This window comes from Tiliqua scincoides, chromosome 9 (assembly GCF_035046505.1).
Source record: "Tiliqua scincoides isolate rTilSci1 chromosome 9, rTilSci1.hap2, whole genome shotgun sequence".
Lineage (NCBI taxonomy): Eukaryota > Metazoa > Chordata > Lepidosauria > Squamata > Scincidae > Tiliqua > Tiliqua scincoides.
The window spans coordinates 33,547,867-33,565,509 of NC_089829.1; the positions used below are offsets into that span (position 1 = coordinate 33,547,867).

The 17,643-nt window shown below is 43.6% G+C and overlaps 1 protein-coding gene across 1 annotated transcript in view; it reads left to right on the forward strand.

Annotated features, from left to right (window-relative positions):
- VPS35 (VPS35 retromer complex component) overlaps positions 1–17,643 on the forward strand; it is a 29,332-nt gene that overhangs the window by 6,874 nt on the left and 4,815 nt on the right. The window contains exons 3-14 of the mRNA XM_066637628.1: positions 37–133; positions 952–1,075; positions 1,977–2,159; positions 2,459–2,672; positions 3,654–3,737; positions 5,486–5,595; positions 7,790–7,886; positions 9,641–9,789; positions 10,150–10,357; positions 14,424–14,579; positions 16,467–16,589; positions 17,358–17,537. Coding sequence (XP_066493725.1) covers positions 37–133; positions 952–1,075; positions 1,977–2,159; positions 2,459–2,672; positions 3,654–3,737; positions 5,486–5,595; positions 7,790–7,886; positions 9,641–9,789; positions 10,150–10,357; positions 14,424–14,579; positions 16,467–16,589; positions 17,358–17,537 — 1,725 coding nt within the window. The remainder of the gene's footprint in view (positions 1–36; positions 134–951; positions 1,076–1,976; positions 2,160–2,458; positions 2,673–3,653; positions 3,738–5,485; positions 5,596–7,789; positions 7,887–9,640; positions 9,790–10,149; positions 10,358–14,423; positions 14,580–16,466; positions 16,590–17,357; positions 17,538–17,643) is intronic.

Sequence of the window (17,643 nt, forward strand, 5' to 3'; positions counted from 1 at the left end):
AAATGAGACACAGCCAATAATAATGTTTTTTTGCAGGATAAAAACAAGCTAATGGATGCTCTGAAACATGCCTCCAACATGCTTGGTGAGCTACGGACATCTATGTTGTCTCCAAAGAGCTACTATGAACTCTGTATCCTCTTGAAACATGTGGGTGAACTCCGGGCTAGCATTGCCAATAGATGGGGTTTTCACACTTTGGAGGTGTGATGGAACTACAGCTTTCTACCGCAGCTGTTTTAAAGAACTGTTAATTTGTGTGCCTCTTGTGCATGTGTCTCTGGGGAATATTGGGTGCCAAGGAAAGGAGGAGAAGGTCAGAGGAAGGGCCTCAGCTCAGTAATTGAGCACCTGCTTTGTATACTGAAGATTTCAGGCTCAATTCCTGGCATCTTTAGGTAGGGCTGAGGAAATACCCCTGTCTGAGATACTAGTGATCTCAGGATCCACAGCCAGTCAACACTGAGCTAGATAGACCTCAGGATCTAGATAGATCTCAGGATCAACATCTAGGTAGACAGACAGACGGTAGATATAATTGCTTTATATGCCCTGGCACACAAAACTGTGAAGGGAATGATGGGCACATAAAGAGTTGGCTTACACGTGCTTGAAATGGGTCAGGATACTTGGAAGTCTGGTTCACTTAACTTTTCTTCCATCCTCAGTACTGATAGCACTGAGCCACTGCACGCTTCCTCTCATCTCTTCTAGTCAGTCCACATTTCTCAGCAAGCCTAATTTTCAAAGCTGGGCTCTTTCCTCTTTTGTCTGTCTATCTCTGCCTGCAGATTTAATCTTATCACTGTGCTGCCCTCTGAAATGTCAACTCCTTTCTCTTGCTGCTCACGTCGTCTGCCTTAGATTCTGAACAATCAATTTTTCTCTTGGTGTTAACTGGGTGATAACACACAAGGTATGTTGGTCTTAATCCTTAATCGCAAGGAAAAGATATGGCTATTTCAGATGAGCTGCACTACCTGGAGGTATATCTGACAGATGAATTTGCCAAGGGAAGGAAAGTGGCAGATCTGTACGAACTGGTTCAATATGCTGGAAACATCATCCCTCGACTGTAAGTAAACCTTTTCGAAGCAAATGCTGGAGCAAACGCCCAAGGCAGTTTACAAAGTTGCCCAATGAAATGAACAGTGTATACAAACAATAAGTATTGTATTGGCAACCTTCAGTCTCGAAAGACTATGGTATCGCGCTCTGAAAGGTGGTTCTGGCACAGCGTCTAGTGTGGCTGAAAAGGCCAATCCGGGAGTGACAATCCCTTCCACACCGGGAGCAAGTGCAGTCTGTCCCTGGTCTGTCTCCCTGGCTATGGGCCTTCCTTCTTTGCCTCTTAGCCTCAGACTGTTGGCAAAGTGTCTCTTCAAACTGGGAAAGGCCATGCTGCACAGCCTGCCTCCAAGCGGGCCGCTCAGAGGCCAGGGTTTCCCACTTGTTGAGGTCCATCCCTAAGGCCTTCAGATCCCTCTTGCAGATGTCCTTGTAAACAATAAGTAAACAATAAGTAAAGTCATTTAAAATAAAAACCACCACACACATATAGTAGAGCCATGGGGGGGGGGGTCACTACCAGAAAGAAGCAGTCAAGCCACCTCACTATTATAGAGGGCAGACATCACTACATCACCCAAATGCCAGATGAAACAGACCTGTTTTGTGCCCTCGCCAAAAAGCTTTGAGGATGGTTCTTAAATCCCTACAAAGGAATTCCTTGTTGTGGCTGCTACAGAGAAGGCATGGCCCCATGCTGCCACCCCTTAAATTGGGACAGAGGTGGCATTTGAAAGAGAGCCCCCTTACGTGGCCTAAGGCGGTGGGCTGGAATGTATGGGAATGATTTTTGGAGCACTGAGGAAGGCATAGTCTTAGCCCAAGTTCTGCTAATGACTGTTTATGTTGAATGCATCACTTTTGGCTTTACAGACTGTTCCTTATTAACATGCTCTGTTTCTTCCCAGCTATTTACTAATTACAGTAGGCGTTGTCTATGTGAAGTCCTTCCCTCAGTCCAGGAAGGATATCTTAAAAGATCTGGTGGAAATGTGTCGTGGTGTCCAGCATCCTTTAAGAGGCCTGTTTCTCCGCAACTACCTCCTTCAGTGTACCCGGAATATCTTGCCTGATGATGGGGAGCAGACAGAGTAAGGAAATAACATAGTGTTCATTGGAGATTGAAGCAAAGGTGCCTGGTCAAGTGAAAGGAATAGAATATTGTATTGGGGTTGCATATGGTGTGAAAATTAATTCCCAGCAGGTAGTATATCTGACCAGGCCTTCCTTAAACTACACAGCTTTATCCCAAAGAATTATTTTTTTAACAAGCATCCTCTCTTCATGGTCCAAAGCAAGAGTTCTGATTTCTGTATTAAAATGGACCCAATCCACAGTCAAAAAATAATCTTTATGTAAGTAAGCACTGTTCATTTCTTTGTCTTGGTAGTGAAGAAACCACTGGAGATATCAGTGATTCCATGGACTTTGTGCTGTTGAATTTTGCCGAGATGAATAAGCTCTGGGTGCGAATGCAACACCAAGGACACAGTCGGGACCGGGAGAAGAGGGAGCGTGAGAGACAGGAACTGAGGATCCTGGTGGGCACCAACTTAGTCCGTCTGAGTCAACTGGAAGGTGTCAACGTAGAGAGATACAAGCAGGTGAGATGACTTCATATTTTGCCAAGTGAGTGAATTTTTTTTGCCTTATTACAGCTGTAGAAAACATGTTAAACAAAGATTAGCTGTCTTCTTTGTGTCTGTCTGTAGGTTGTACGTCTCTCAGGTTGGGGGCTGATCTTTTCATTCTTTGTCATGTGCTGTGTATGTAGGTGGTGCCCTTTTAAACAACAATTTTAGAAGTACCAACTGGATTCTGGTAGTTGAGAATACAGATATTCAAAAGAGAAAACAAGTATTCAAATCCAGGTTGTTGTTGTTGTTTTATTTAATAATATTTGTGTTCAGCAATACTTTGCATTTTCATCTGGTCTGAGGCCAGCGCATGGATGAAAGTAAAAAATGGAAGAATGTCAAAGTGTAGCCTTATTTAGCTTGCAAATTTATTTTAGTCAACAAAAACTGTGAATAACTAATTATGTAACACATGCAAATGTGTGCGAAACCTAAATAAACAGAAATAAAAGAGACTGTAAGAATGTTGATGGATTTCGTGGAAGGTTGGACGAAAGAGGAAAGTGCGTGGATGAAATTTGAAATGTGGTTATAATTGAAAATGGCTGAAACAGCAAGTGATGGAAGTGGATGAAAGTCAAGGTATTACTGTACTGCTTTTCAACTGAAAGGAGTTCACAAAGAGGATTATAAACCAAAGTATGTATATAAATTAGTAAATGGTTAAAGAAAAGTTACTGTTAAGGCTAAGGTTGTCAGTGGGTTTTGCAGAAATGGACTGTGTGTCTGTGACGACAAATACAAGATACCTTTTTCTTGCAAGTCTGTTGCATGTAAAATTAACTGTTGGCTCTATACTTGGCCAAGCTACTTCTCAGATGGCCCCCAATCGCCTGTGTTTTTGCACCTTAGGGGGAATTGATTTCTAACAGCACTGTAAGCTGATAAGTTTGCAAGGAGCAGAAGAGAACTAACACTCGGCTTTTCTTTCTCCTTCCTTCTTCCTAGATTGTCTTATCAGGCATATTGGAGCAAGTTGTAAACTGCAGAGATGCGCTAGCTCAGGAATACCTCATGGAGTGTATCATACAGGTAAATTGGAGTGGGATAGGGAAGAATAATGGTTTGACTTGGTAGTGACCTGCAGCATGTCGCTTTCTTCAGACTCCCACTTTGTGATCTGGGGCCTGATTATTTGTGCTGGGAAAAATCTGAGTAATGTGAAGGATGGTGGTTACAGTTCCATGACTTGGCTGGCTTCCTGCAGATCATAGGAACTGGGGTGTACGACTGGTGTGGCTCACTCAATACATTCCTCTGTGTGATGGGAGAGTGAGATTGCTCCTTCCTACCCCAGGGCATGGTCTGAAGACATGTAATGCAGCCACTTTGTGGAAGCTAAGCAGGTCTCATTCTAGTTGATGCCTGGATAGGTGACCACCTGTGAACCCCATGGACTCCACCTTAAATTCCATGATGGAAAGAAAGGTGAGATATAAATCAACAGTAGGTTCATGTGTCCTATCTCTAAAGCCACTGATGACCACACTTGGGTGGATATGGAATGGGCACTGGGGTATTTAAATGTAAACCTTTCTGTCAGATTCATTGCTGGAGGTTAGGAAGGTGGTTACTAGAAAGAGGGCCTCCTCAGTGGTGGCCCCCTAACCTGTGTTACTTCCCCTCCCTTTGCTGCTTTAGGTGCCAGTCAAATTCCTTCACGTTCTCTTGGCTTTTAATGGCATCCGAATTGCTTTTTATGTTTTCATCTTTCCTCCCCCTCAGCTTTCTGAATGGGTATTTTGAGCCAGTTGCCTGGTGGTTCTTAGTGGCTGTTTTCATGGGGGCTACTTACCTCAGGCCTGTTTCAGAAATCATCAGAATACCTGGGTTGGCTGTGATCATCTCATCTCCTCCAGCACTTGCTTCTGTTTATAGCTGCTGTGCGAGGAAGTAGTCAGGACATCCAGGGTTGCTCCTTAGGAATGGATTATTTTGTTTCTAATGCAGATTGCTTTGGGATGCTTTGACCTAGAAGGTGGTATACAAATAAATCAATAGCTACTCATTTTTAAAGTTTGTATTGGTTGTTTCTTTGTATTTTAAAAAATATTTTTGGCCAAGTAGTGTAATATGGTTTTGGGCAGGTCAGCATTTCTTCTCCAGAGTTGTCTATCTGTTCTGTAAAACGGGTGTCCAAACCCTGGCCTGGGGGCCACTTGCAGCCCTCAGTGACTCCCAATCTGGCGCACATGGACCCCCAGTCTCCAATGAGCCTCTGGCCCACCAGAAACTTGCTGAAGCCCATGCTAACCCGACACGATTGCTTACAGCATGAGGGTGACTGTTTGACTCTCGCGTGAGCTGTGGGACGAGGGCTCCCTCCACTGCTTGCTGTTTCACGTCTGATGCAGCAGCAGCAGCAGCAGTGAAGGAAAGGATTGCCTTGCTTTATGCAAGGCCTTTTATAGGCCTTGAGCTATTGCAAGACCTTCATTCAGTCATATAAATTCCATCTCTAATATATTCATTTATGTAAATTTCTTCAAATTTGAAATGTGAGTTCTTTTTTTTTTCCTGGCCCCTGACACAGTGTCAGAGGGATGATGTGGCCCACCTGCCAAAAAGTTTGGACACCCCTGCTGTAAAACAATGTGTGGTGATCATGTAAATTGGGTGTGAAGAAGCAGAATTACATGAGGGCAAATTGATGATAAAAGTTTTATGAGAGCTAGCCTGGTTATTTAGGACTTGATTCTTAACAAATACTTGTGTGTTTGATGTGTGTGTGTGTTTGAATGTTGTCTGAATCTACTTCCAAGTATTTCTGCCTTGTATAGGTTTTTCCAGATGAATTTCACCTCCAGACTTTGAATCCTTTTCTACGAGCTTGTGCTGAATTACACCAAAATGTGAATGTTAAAAATATCATTATTGCATTAATTGACAGGTAAGTAAAGGAAGTGCATCTTTGTGGGAGCAGGGTGGAAGGAAAGCCTGTAGGTTCATTGGAGGAGTGAACATTTCCATAATTTACTCCATGCATTCTATTAAGTTTAGCTAAAAATTGCCTGAGACTCTTCCGCCTGTTGGTTGAGGTGCTGTGATGTCATGGGATGCTCATGAACCTTGTAATTAACATAAGTTAGAGTAATCTATGGAATAAAGAGCTGTGTAGCTCAGTGGTTCTCAAACGTTTTAGCACTAGCACCCACCTTTTAAAACAGCACTCTATTGGGACCCTCCTAGGCTTTAAAAAAGGAGATCTAGAAAGAAATATTTTATCTATAAGTAATAATAACCAGAAAGACCCACAGATATTTATCTCTCTATATTTACATATGCTTGTAAACTGCAGGAGCTCAGCTCCTTGCAGGGCAGTTAGCAGCTGCAGTATATGATTTTTGAATAGCTTCAGAGCTTGAGGCCATTAGTTTTCTGATCTTTCCACCACCCTTTGGCAACCCACCAAAAATCAGGTTGCAACCCACCAGTGGGTCCCGACCCACAGTTTGGGACCACTGGTATAGCTTCTACAAGAGAGATACGTTTAACAGGAAAAACCACACATGCTGAAATTTGGCAGCGTTTTCTCTGTGCTTAGCAGGAAATAGAAACTGACTGGAGGCAGATTGGAGAGAGGATTTGGAGGCTAAAAGAAGGAAAAATGAGTAAACAGTGGGCTGAAGAGATGGGATTGGCTAGCAAGTAGAGATGCAGGTGAAAACATGGCCTAGTTCCTATACAACAGGAAGGAAGTAGATAGTCAAGGAAGCTCTGGCAGAGTGGCAGGCTGGATTGGCTATGTACCATAGGGCAATAAAGGCATAGATGTGCTTGGTAAATTTGGGGCTATGCTGGAAAGCAAAGAGGCAACTGCAAGCTTGAATTTCACTTGAAATGAGCTTGAGCAAGCAAGCCACATCTTTCGCCTGCAGGTTTCTTCAGATAGTGCTGAGTGGTAGAAGTAGAATTCTGTAGTATTTCCCCCTCTCAGTTCCCAGTTCTGTTCTCTGTCTGTTTTTGCTGATGAAGTTGTATTGTTATATCTTAGAAGAGCTATTTGCATATGATGTGTGACTGCATGTATCACATTCTTCTTGAAATCTTAGTAGAAGTTCAGTTTCTTTTTTTAAAAAAGTGCATTGTCTGAGTATTGTAGGAGAACTATGTGAATTGGCAACCTGAAGGGAACTATACACTCACTTTACAGCCCTCCCCCCCCTCCCCCGGGAGGTATGTAATTTAGGCTTTCTCTGAATCACAAGAGCTTATATAACCTTGACAAGCGCATTATGTAAAATGAAGATACCTTACTGGCTTTCTGTACTTTTTGCTGGATTCTCTTCCGACTTCAGAACATCCAGTCCTCCACGCAGCTTGAAATAGTGTGAACTATCCATTCCTCTGTGTGGAATTGTAGCTGCTTAACAAGCTTATGCTTGTGAGATCATCTTATGCATCAAATTGCAGAGAGCACTGCAGAGAGATGCCAAGCTTGTGGATAAGGAGAGCCCAATGTATGCTGCTTTGAGTTCTAGGATGAAAGAGGCAGGATATAAACAAGTTAATCTAGTCAAGCTGTTCTTTGCTGTTTGGTAGCGTCTGATGGGCTACTGTGGGGAGTGGAACTTTTTCCTCCCTCCTACCTGGAGGTACCAGGGACCTTCTGCATGCAAAGCAGATGTTTTGCTCCTGAGCTGTGTGCCTTCCCTGAGCGAGTGAGTCATGACTCGCTTGTCTCATTAATTTCAATGGTGCTTAGATTCAGTTTTCTTAGAATACAACCCAGTATTTATAGACAACATTGCCTGAAAGTGCCTATGGCAGTGGAACAGTAGCAATTAAAAAATGCCATTAAAAGTTCTCCATTAATACAAATTTAAAACACATAAATCATAATGCTGTTAAAATGCATACTCTGCTGCTCTATTAAAAGAAATTCGAAGAGGTCACTGTCATAAATGATATGTCTACCCAGTACTAAAATAGTGGTCACTATGTCATGCATTATATCACATGCCTGGGGAGGAATAAACAGTGATCAGAAATGAACAATTAACTGCTCTTTCTGAATGCATTTGGACAAAAGGATAATTTGTATGAAGTATCATGTTTGTCCCCCTTTTTTTTGTTTGGGTTAGGCTTGCACTCTTTGCTCACCGAGAGGATGGGCCAGGAATACCTGCTGACATTAAACTCTTTGACATCTTCTCGCAGCAGGTGGCTACTGTCATACAGGTAAGCTGCATGTTTTGGTCATGTCCGTAAGTGATGCTCAGTTTATTCACTGCTGTATAAATGCAGTTGCCAGTCATAACTTTATCCTTGAGCCTGGGGATCTTGTCTACCTCCCTCTGTCCAGAACCAAATGATTTTCCTGTCTGACCTTGCATTGGGTTTTGGATACACTTGGAAGAAATTGGAGCACGTCTCTTTGCTTTGGAAGCTCAGCATTATACAGATTTTCCATCTGTGCCTGGAGTACGCTCAGTGATGACCACCCATGCAAAGTGACTATTACGGTGGGCCCTTAGTGTCTGCAGGGGATCTGTTTCAGGACCCCTCCATAGATACCAAATTCCATGGATAATTGAATCCTTGGGGGCAGGCGGTGGCATTGCACTCCAACAACGTACCTTGGGGCTATGCCCAACCCCTCTGGAGGTTGCACGCAGTTCCCAGCCTCCTTAGAATTTTATTTATTTTTATTTTTCACATTTTTATACCGCCCTTCCTCCAAAGAGCTCAGGGCGGTTTACACAGCTGCTCCTCCCCTCTTTCTTGTCCTCACAGCAACCCTGTGAGGTAGGTGAGGCTGAGAGAAAGTGACTGGCCCAAGGTCACCCAGGAAGCTTTGTGGCTGAGGGGGGATTTGAACCTGGATCATCCAGGTCTAAGTCCACCTCCCAAACCACTACACCACCCTAGCTCTCCTGGGTGCAGAAGGCCTCCTGGATGCAGTGGAAAGGCATGTACAGTTGCATCCAAGAGGTTCTCTGAGGCCCTCCATCTGTGGAATTGGTATCCAAGGATATTCAAATCTGGATGCTAAACCCATAGATAAGGAGTTCTCACTGTACTTTCTTGAAGCCTTCAAGGCTCTGTACCCCTCTGTTCTTTTGAAATACACTGGGTTAGTGCCTTTAAGAACTGTGAGGTGCTGAAAACAAACTAGTGGATAAGATGTTCATATTTTCTCTGAATCCCATGGTGTCAAGCTGCTTTATTCTGAGTTGGAGCCTTGCTCTATCTAAGAACATAAGAGCAGCCCCACTGGATCAGGCAATAGGCCCATCTAGTGCAGCTTCCTGTATCTCACAGTGGCCCACCAAATGCCCAAGAGAACACACAAGACAACAAGAGATCTGCATCCTGGTGCCCTCTCTTGCATCTGGCATTCTGACATAGCCCATTTCTAAAATCGGGAGGCTGCACATACACATCATGGCTTGTAACCCGTGATGGACTTTTCCTCCAGAAATTTATTCAATCCCCTTTTAAAGGCATCTAGGCCAGATGCCACCAGCACATCCTGTGGCAAGCAGTTCCACAGGTGGCAAGGAGTTCCAGAAATGCAAGGCTTATAGGTATCTTTTGCTTGTGTCAGCCTGGCCAATTATCTGTTGCACCTGTGTGGTAGGATGCTTCCAAGCAAAATTTTCAGTTATGTTGTAGCACCAGGTTGCCCATTAGCCTCTTGCGAATTCTGATGAAGTAAGCAAGTAACCTATATCATCTCATGGTTAACTTAGCTCATTGCTCTTGGGCCTTGTTCGAGTCTGGCAGGCTGTGTCACTGACTGAATCACCTGAAAATGCTTCTGTAAGCTTTATGTTCTTAGAATTTTAGTAATACTGGCTCAGTATTGTCTGATAGAAGGTGGGTTAGGCCAGGGATTGACCTGAGGACCTTCAACCTACAAAAATTGGGTGCTCTGCCCCAAGCTACAGCCTTTCTTCCATCTCTTACATACCCTTGTGTTCCAACTCTAGTCTAGGCAAGACATGCCTTCGGAGGATGTGGTGTCATTGCAAGTCTCCCTCATTAACCTGGCAATGAAATGCTATCCTGATCGTGTTGACTATGTAGACAAAGTCTTGGAGACGACGGTGGAAATATTTAATAAACTTAACCTGGAGCAGTAAGTGAATGCCAACTCCCTTCCTGGATAGAAGTCCGTAGATTCTGTTAAATTTGAGGTGGGAGGGAACAGAAACAAACTAAGGTTGGTTAATATAAAAAACCCCAGTGCTGTCTAAAGTGGTGTTTTTTTTTTATGAATTGCTTTTGAATGACAAAACAATGTATTACTACTGCCTGCTTGAACCTCAAGAGCTGGCAGTCTAAAACATTTTGTATTGTGTAGAAATCGCTCTTGCTTTTATATCTGTTCCTGCTGTTTAGTCTGAGTTTAAGAAGTCTGCCTCCAAGGAAATGGTCCTGAGCTTGAGAGACTTGATGACTGTCAATTTACTATTTTATCTCCCACTTACATCTTTAGTATTGCTACAAGCAGTGCTGTTTCAAAGGAACTAACAAGGCTTTTGAAGATTCCTGTTGATACTTACAACAATGTCCTCACAGTCTTGAAACTGAAACACTTCCACCCACTCTTTGAGTATTTTGATTACGAATCCAGGAAGAGTATGAGTTGCTACGTACTCAGCAACGTACTGGATTATAACACCGAAATTGTCTCCCAGGATCAGGTAGGAAAACACCACATTTTTCTACCTATTTGGGCACTTGCTTTTGCCATCATAGAGGCTGAAAAAATGCCTCTAATTTTGCAGCTGGTGGAAATCTCAATGCAGATGGACTTTTTCTTGACTTGATGGGGGGCAGATAGGTTGTTGCCCCTCTGTGATCTGGTCCATGTTTATGGAAGAAAATGAGTGCACCTGGCACTACCTTGCCTCTGTTCCTGAACATCTGCAAGGGGGCGTACCATTTGAGTATGGTATCTTTGTGTAGGCCCAGACTATGTGATAGGTTTTTTTCAGATTAAACCTGATTATGCAGTCAAATCTGAGATGGCAACTTTAAGGGTGAGCTATATTTCTCATGCATATAGACTCCCATCAAGGAAAGGCTTTGTACTGTCCTGTTTTGTTGATTTATTTGATATGTTGGAGCTCTTGGATGGATCTAGACAGCTGTTTTCCTCCGTTATCGTGGATTCTTTCAGTAACAGAGAACCTAGTTGACTTGAGTTGCGCAGTCATTGAGGACTTTGCCTAGGGAATCCCTTCAGAACATCTATTTCCCATTAATCACCCAAAGTTGGTCAATTAGCTCTGCCTCTACTACTATATGTGGATGATATGCTTTTATTAGCATGTACAAAAATTGGTTTAAAACGACTAATAACGACATGTTTAAAATTTTTTAAACAAAACAAGTTGATACTTAATTTTGACAAATCAAATAGTAGTTTTTGGCCACTCTTGGAAACAGGGATCTTTGAAGGTTATGTTATCCAACAAGTATAAATATTTAGGAGTCTTGTTTCATTACAAGCATTTCTGAACGATACACCGGCAATTAGCAATCCAAAAAAGTAATATTACAGCCCAAGCCAAGTCGATTCTTTTATGCTTGGGGGAATTCCTTCATTCCTGCAGCGCTCCACACATTCAACAATAAGGTAGTGGCACAGCTTTTATATGGAATCCCCATTTGGATTTCTGCCTTCTGCATTACGGATTCAGTCTCTCTTCCTTTATAAAATCTTTGCAATATCACGATGCGTACCGTACGCTGTCTTATGCCTTATGTCTTATGCCTGGAAGCTGGGCAACATAAAGTGGAATCTTTAGCCTGGCTGTTCCTTTTCAGACATGGGCTCAGAATTGGCTCTGCTGCTGCAAAGGACCCTTTATTGAAAGACATTTTAGAAACGTTTTATTCCCCAGGACTGATCTTACTCAGTAAGAAACTCCAATCTTTGGGGCTTTCCTTGGATTTGCTGGGCAAGATGCCATGGACAATAGCGTTTAAGACCCTTCGTACCTGGATACGGGACATTGGAAAAACAAGAGCCCCTAGCTGATGCCCAAAAAACCTGTTCCTCACTTCATTTTGGATTATCCTGGGCAGCTGATTTCAGCAGTAATTATTTAACTTTCTTAATGAATCCGCATGTACGCAGACTGTTCTCCCTAGCTAGATTAATGCCCTTCCCTCAAATGAGATGAAAGCTAGGTTTAATGCTAAATAATCCAAAGCATGTCATCGTGGCACAGATTCCTTGGAGACAGTCCCTCATATTCTACTAAGTTGTATCCGCTATTCGGATCTAAGGAGCTGATATTTATTCCCTCTTCTAGTGTCACTTAATGGATCAGAAATGTACATTGTTAGACAATTACTAACTGGCAGGAATGAGGCTGTATCAATTAAAATAGCTAAATTTCTTTACCATGTTTACCGTATTTTTCGCTCCATAAGACCCACCTGACCATAAGACGCTCCTAGTTTTTAGAGGAGGAAAACAGGAAAAAAAATATTCTGAACCAAATAGTGTAATAAAATATTTAATAAACTATAATGAATAACATTTGAACCATGTAAAGTGAACAGCAGTCAACAGTGGCATTAAGAACCATTATCACTGTCATTAACAAATGGAGAGACTTAAAGGTTTGAGTACTCTAGTTTTCTGGAAACCCCAAGAACTCATCATCGCTAGAGTCAGAATTTATGAAGCTCACAAAAGCAGGTGCACATAAATAGGGATCACATTATCTTTCTGCTACAATGATGTTCTGCCAAATCCCAGTCCACTGGGCCTTGTGCCCGCTTAAGGCTGATCAGTCCCCCTTGTGCAACTCACCAGTGCAGCAAGCAAAAGTGAGTCCAGTTCCAGTCCACAGATGCCAAGTAAATCAGTCCCATCAATCAGAGTTGCCAAATCAGAGTCCAGAACCAATAAGCCAAATTACAGTCCAAGGTTAGTCAAATCCATCAGGGTATCCAAGTCCAGTCACAATCCACTGTCAGATTCCAAATTCAATAAACCCAGTCAGTCTCCTCTCCAACCTGCACTCCTTCTACAACCCACACCCCCTTCCTCAGGTGCTCCTTATATCCCTGAGGGCCCTATTGCCTTCCAGTGGCTGCAGCTGTGCAGCACACTCTGCTGAATGCCCAGGCCTTACCCTTAAAGGGGCCACTGCTGACACCACATCTACCTCCTCACCAGTTCTTCCGTGATTCCAATACAAATGAACAAGTGGAAAGTCCAACCACAACTTGAATTCTCAAGACACAACAAACCTCTGGATTTATGGTGAGAACGGAGCCTTACCTGGGGCTTGTGCAATAAGCAAACACTGGCATTCTGACCAAGGAGACAGTTTTTTCTTTGTGATGGGGGGGGGCTTACATTCAGATGCTGGATGAGGTGAGTGAAAGCGCCCCTCCCCTGCTGTGTGAGTGTGTGTGTGTGGGGGGGGGGCAGAGCATCTGTGTGTGTGTGAGAGAGAGGGGGGAAAGTGTTTGTGTTGCAGAGAAGTTGTGATGCTCCAGGCTTGGGGTGGGGGGAAAGAGAAGCTGTGATGCTCCAGGCTTTGGGGGGGGGGGGAGAGAGAGGCTGTGATGCTCCAGGTTTGGGGGGGAGAGAGAGGCTGTGATGCTCCAGGCTTGGGGTGGGGGGGAAAGAGAGGATGTGATGCTCCAGGCTTGGGGGGGAGAGAGAGAGGCTTTCCTGGGAGTAAGCCCCCCTGACTCTAATGGGACTTACTTCAGAGTAGGCATGCACAGGATTGGGCAGCAAGACTGCCACCCCACCCACGCTTTCCTGGGAGTGAGCCCCAGTGACTCTGAGACTTACTTCTGAGTAGCCTCTGACTGCCCGGGGAAGCAGAGCAGAGCGAGCGGGCAGGGGGCGGGGCCAGGGGTGGGGCGGGGCGGAGGTTTTTTTTTTTTGCAGTATTTGCTCCATAAGACGCACACACTTCCCCCCCCCCCACTTTCTTGGGGGGGAAAAGTGCGTCTTATGGAGCGAAAAATACGGTATATGAGAATTGTTTCCGGAAGCTGAGCTTAATCAATGTATGATGTGGATAGTTTTCTTGGACTAGTATTTGGGTTTCTTTGTACATATGCCAATAAAGGTTTTGGAACGGAAACTGAATTTCCCGTTAATCTCTTATTGTTGATTCTGGAATTCCAGCTGTTTGTTTGAGGCACACTGCCTGAAATGGGAGGGAATCTGTTGGGTAGAAGTTCATTCCTTGAAGTCAGGTTTGGCTGGATTTGTTCAGGTTTGTTCAGCTTGACAAGCCCCCTGAAAATTCAGTATATGTGGGATGGAAGACACTGGTTATGTTGACAATCTTGCCTTTTTTTACGTCTGACAAATCAAAGTCCAGATTGAATTTAGCAGAGGGTTTTGGATAAGAGGTGATCAAAATTGCTTGATGTGTTCTGTGTTTTCTGTTGGCTGAGCATATCCAACATGGAGCAGGATCCAACCCTTGTGTGTGTGGAAGGCCCACTTTTGCACAGGGGCAGGGTTGCTTGATAACTCTCAATCTTGCCCATTGCAAATTCCCCATGGTTCATCCCAAGGTATTATCAAGGATCTCCTGATTGCAGGGGCAACTTTTCAGGGGGATATAATGGGCTGAAGAAGGATTTAGGAGTTGCAAGAGACCTTTGGTTGATTGGGAGTTCTGTGGTTCCCTAATTCGAACCATTGTGCATTTATCTTCAAAGGTTTCAGCACAAAGCTATAGTTAACTCGGATAGATCTTTATCTGTCTTCTGCAGGTGGATGCTATCATGAATCTAGTGTCAACGCTGATCCAAGACCAGCCAGATCAGCCAGCTGAAGATCCAGACCCTGAGGATTTTGCAGATGAGCAGGGCCTCGTGGGCAGGTTCATTCATCTTCTTCGTTCTGATGACCCTGACCAGCAGTACATGGTATGAACCCTGCATGAATGTGTGTGACTCGATCAAAGCAAGGAGTCAAAACCTGAACCCTAAAACCCAGTCAACCCAGCAATTTCTTCAATTAAACCAGAATTTTAAAATGCTTATTGTCTTATACTTTTGTACAGCATGTGTTAATATCTAAAACCTTTGTATATATTATCCTGTTGTAGTCCTTGGCTAACGGGGCTGTTCAAGTGAGTAGTGGCATCCCCATATTGCAAGTGGAGAGCTGAGCCTGATGGGGGAAGAGTTTGAATAAGGTGTTCATGTAAGAGGCGTGATTCAAACTGGGAGCTTTTGTTTTGAAACGCCGGTCGCAATCCTAACCAACTTTCCAGCACTGACATAGCTGAGCCGATATGGTGTGCACTGCACTCTGCAATGGGGAGGCAGTCAAGGGGCTCTCCTCATGGTAAGGGCATGTTTGTTACCTTACCTTGGGGCTGTATTGCGTCTAGTCAGTACTGGGAAGTTGGTTAGGTTTACGCCTACAGTTTCTTAGATATGTTTGTAACTGAATGGACAGCAGAATATCTTGGAAGCCAGTGGAGAAACGGAATAAGATATCTGAAATACAGAGTGCATGTGTGGGTGAGCACTTGGAAATTGGGGAGCCAAGTTCTGGTGCTCTGCAGAGGTTATTGTCCCTCGAACAGCAAAGGCAGGAGACATCATTAAAATAAGAGATAAGATGCACTTTTGCAAATTTGCGTTAGAAAGCAGGATTATGCAGGTTTCCAGTTTTTCTATTAAGCACAGAATGCATCCAACTCTAACTGATGCCTGTTAAGAACATGAGATAAACCCTGATGGATCATACTGATGGCCCATTAAGTCTCAACATTCTCCTTTCTGCAGTAGTCATTCAGATGCCTCTGGGAAGCAAGCAAGGCTGGAAGGCTCATTTGCCCTCCCCTGCTGTTGCTTCCCAGCCTAACTTGTGTTGGATTATGTGTGGAGGAGAAACTTATTTCCCTCCCATTTTCAATTCTAAAGCAGCCAACCCAGCATGTCTCATTTGAAAATACATTTTAAAATGTGAAGCTGACCTACAAATGCTGTAAACATCCCAGGTTCTTTCTCTTTCTGCTCTCTGCTCTCTTGTACTTTTGAGTAGAGGAAATGAAGGGAATGGTGATGCCTAATGGGCTTGCTGAGTAACATTCAGGACAGTGAGTCATTAGCATTTTCTTTAAATTGCAGGAATAGTTGAAAAATGGGACTTAATTTCTTCCTTGCAAATTGACTTAAAAAAAACAAACTCCTAAGTAGAGGCTTTGTAATCATTTCTGCAAAAAAAATTAAGATGAAGAAATGCAAATAGTGACACTTGGGTTGTATTAAGAACAGCGACAGCTGGTGCCTCCAGGAAGTTGGAGGGGGAAAGCAATAGAGCTAGTTTCTCCTGCTTGCCCCTCTCCAGCATCACCTGTGGAAGCCCCTTTGATTGGGCATGGGAAGAGGTGGAGCCTCCATGACCAGCTGCAGCATATCTCTGGAGAACAGGTGCTTGGGTGAACAGTGGAAAAATGGCTACCTTCATGATCTACTTTTCCTCAGAGGCACTTGGCTGGGCACAGCTGGAAACTGAAGAATAGTTGGAGGTGTGCAATTTGTCCGAGCAGCAAGCTGAGTACAGGATAGAAGTATAGGGAGTCTGAGCCCTGGACTCGAAGTAGGGCTTTCGGTGATAGAAGACCCAGAAAGCCAAGTTTAGTACACTGTTTCTCATGTTTACGATGGCTCTGAAGATGTACAGCTGTGTTCCAAAACCAAGTCTCTGATTACCCATTCTTTAGTTTGTAAAGCAGGATGGTGGCTTTTTTGGCATTGATCAGATGTTGATTCCAATATCTGACCCTTCTCCGGCTTTAGATTTTAAACACTGCTCGGAAACACTTTGGCGCAGGTGGAAACCAGCGTATTCGGTTCACGTTGCCGCCGTTGGTCTTTGCCGCCTACCAGCTTGCATTTCGCTATAAGGAGAACTCCAAAGTGGTGAGTGAGCGAACTGAAATGTATTTGGTGAGATGTTCCTAAGTTTATTAAAAAAATAAATAAATAAAGATAAGGCATTAAACAAAAACCCCTTCAATTCCCAACAGGATTCTGATGTTTCTTAACCTTTTGAGAGAATGGTACAAAAGCTGAACAAAGGGGTTGGGAGATCAAATAAGGAAATGATCCCTGAGCATAGCCTTGAAGGCTTTTTTATTTATTTATATAAGAGATTGGTGTCCCTCCTTTCCCCAGTGGTGCTCAAGGTGGGTGATGATATATAAAAAATACAATAAATTAATAAACAGACAACAATAATATACTACAACAAGTAAGAATATTAGGTTAGACAAAACACAGTGCATAACGTGGCCATCTAGTGCACATATGAAGCCAAGAAGATCTAGAGAAACCGCCAGGGAACCTCATGTACGTTGCTATGTACACCACAGAAGATACTTGCTACAGAGCAACTTGTGGTGAATTTTCCAGTGAAGAGCAATTTCCAACATGGCCACTGCCGGTTCTTTGTGTAAAAGCTCCCTGTTGTATTCATTATATTAACAAAAAAGAAAAATTGGGTATTGTTCAATGTCTTCTGCCACATTCTGGTTCCTTCTGCAAAAACTGGAGTTCAAGCCTATAGTTTATTTCGGCTACATAATTCTAGTCCTTGTCTCAGAATGCAGAATGGCCCTTCTTGCTGAGTGTTGTTCTTCCTTCATGCTGTTTGACCAAAAGTTTCCCTTTAATCTAACTTCATTGTAGGATGACAAATGGGAAAAGAAGTGCCAGAAGATCTTCTCCTTCGCGCACCAGACAATTAGTGCTTTGATTAAGGCTGAGCTGGCAGAGCTTCCACTACGCCTATTCCTTCAGGGGGCTCTGGCGGCCGGGGAGATCGGGTTTGAGAACCATGAGACGGTGGCCTACGAATTCATGTCTCAGGTGGGGCTAGCGTATGTCCCCTTGTTGAACATGTGGACCATGACCCAGCAACACATAGGTGTATTCAAGCCTCTTGATTTCACTTGCTTGCGTGGGGAGGCCCCTG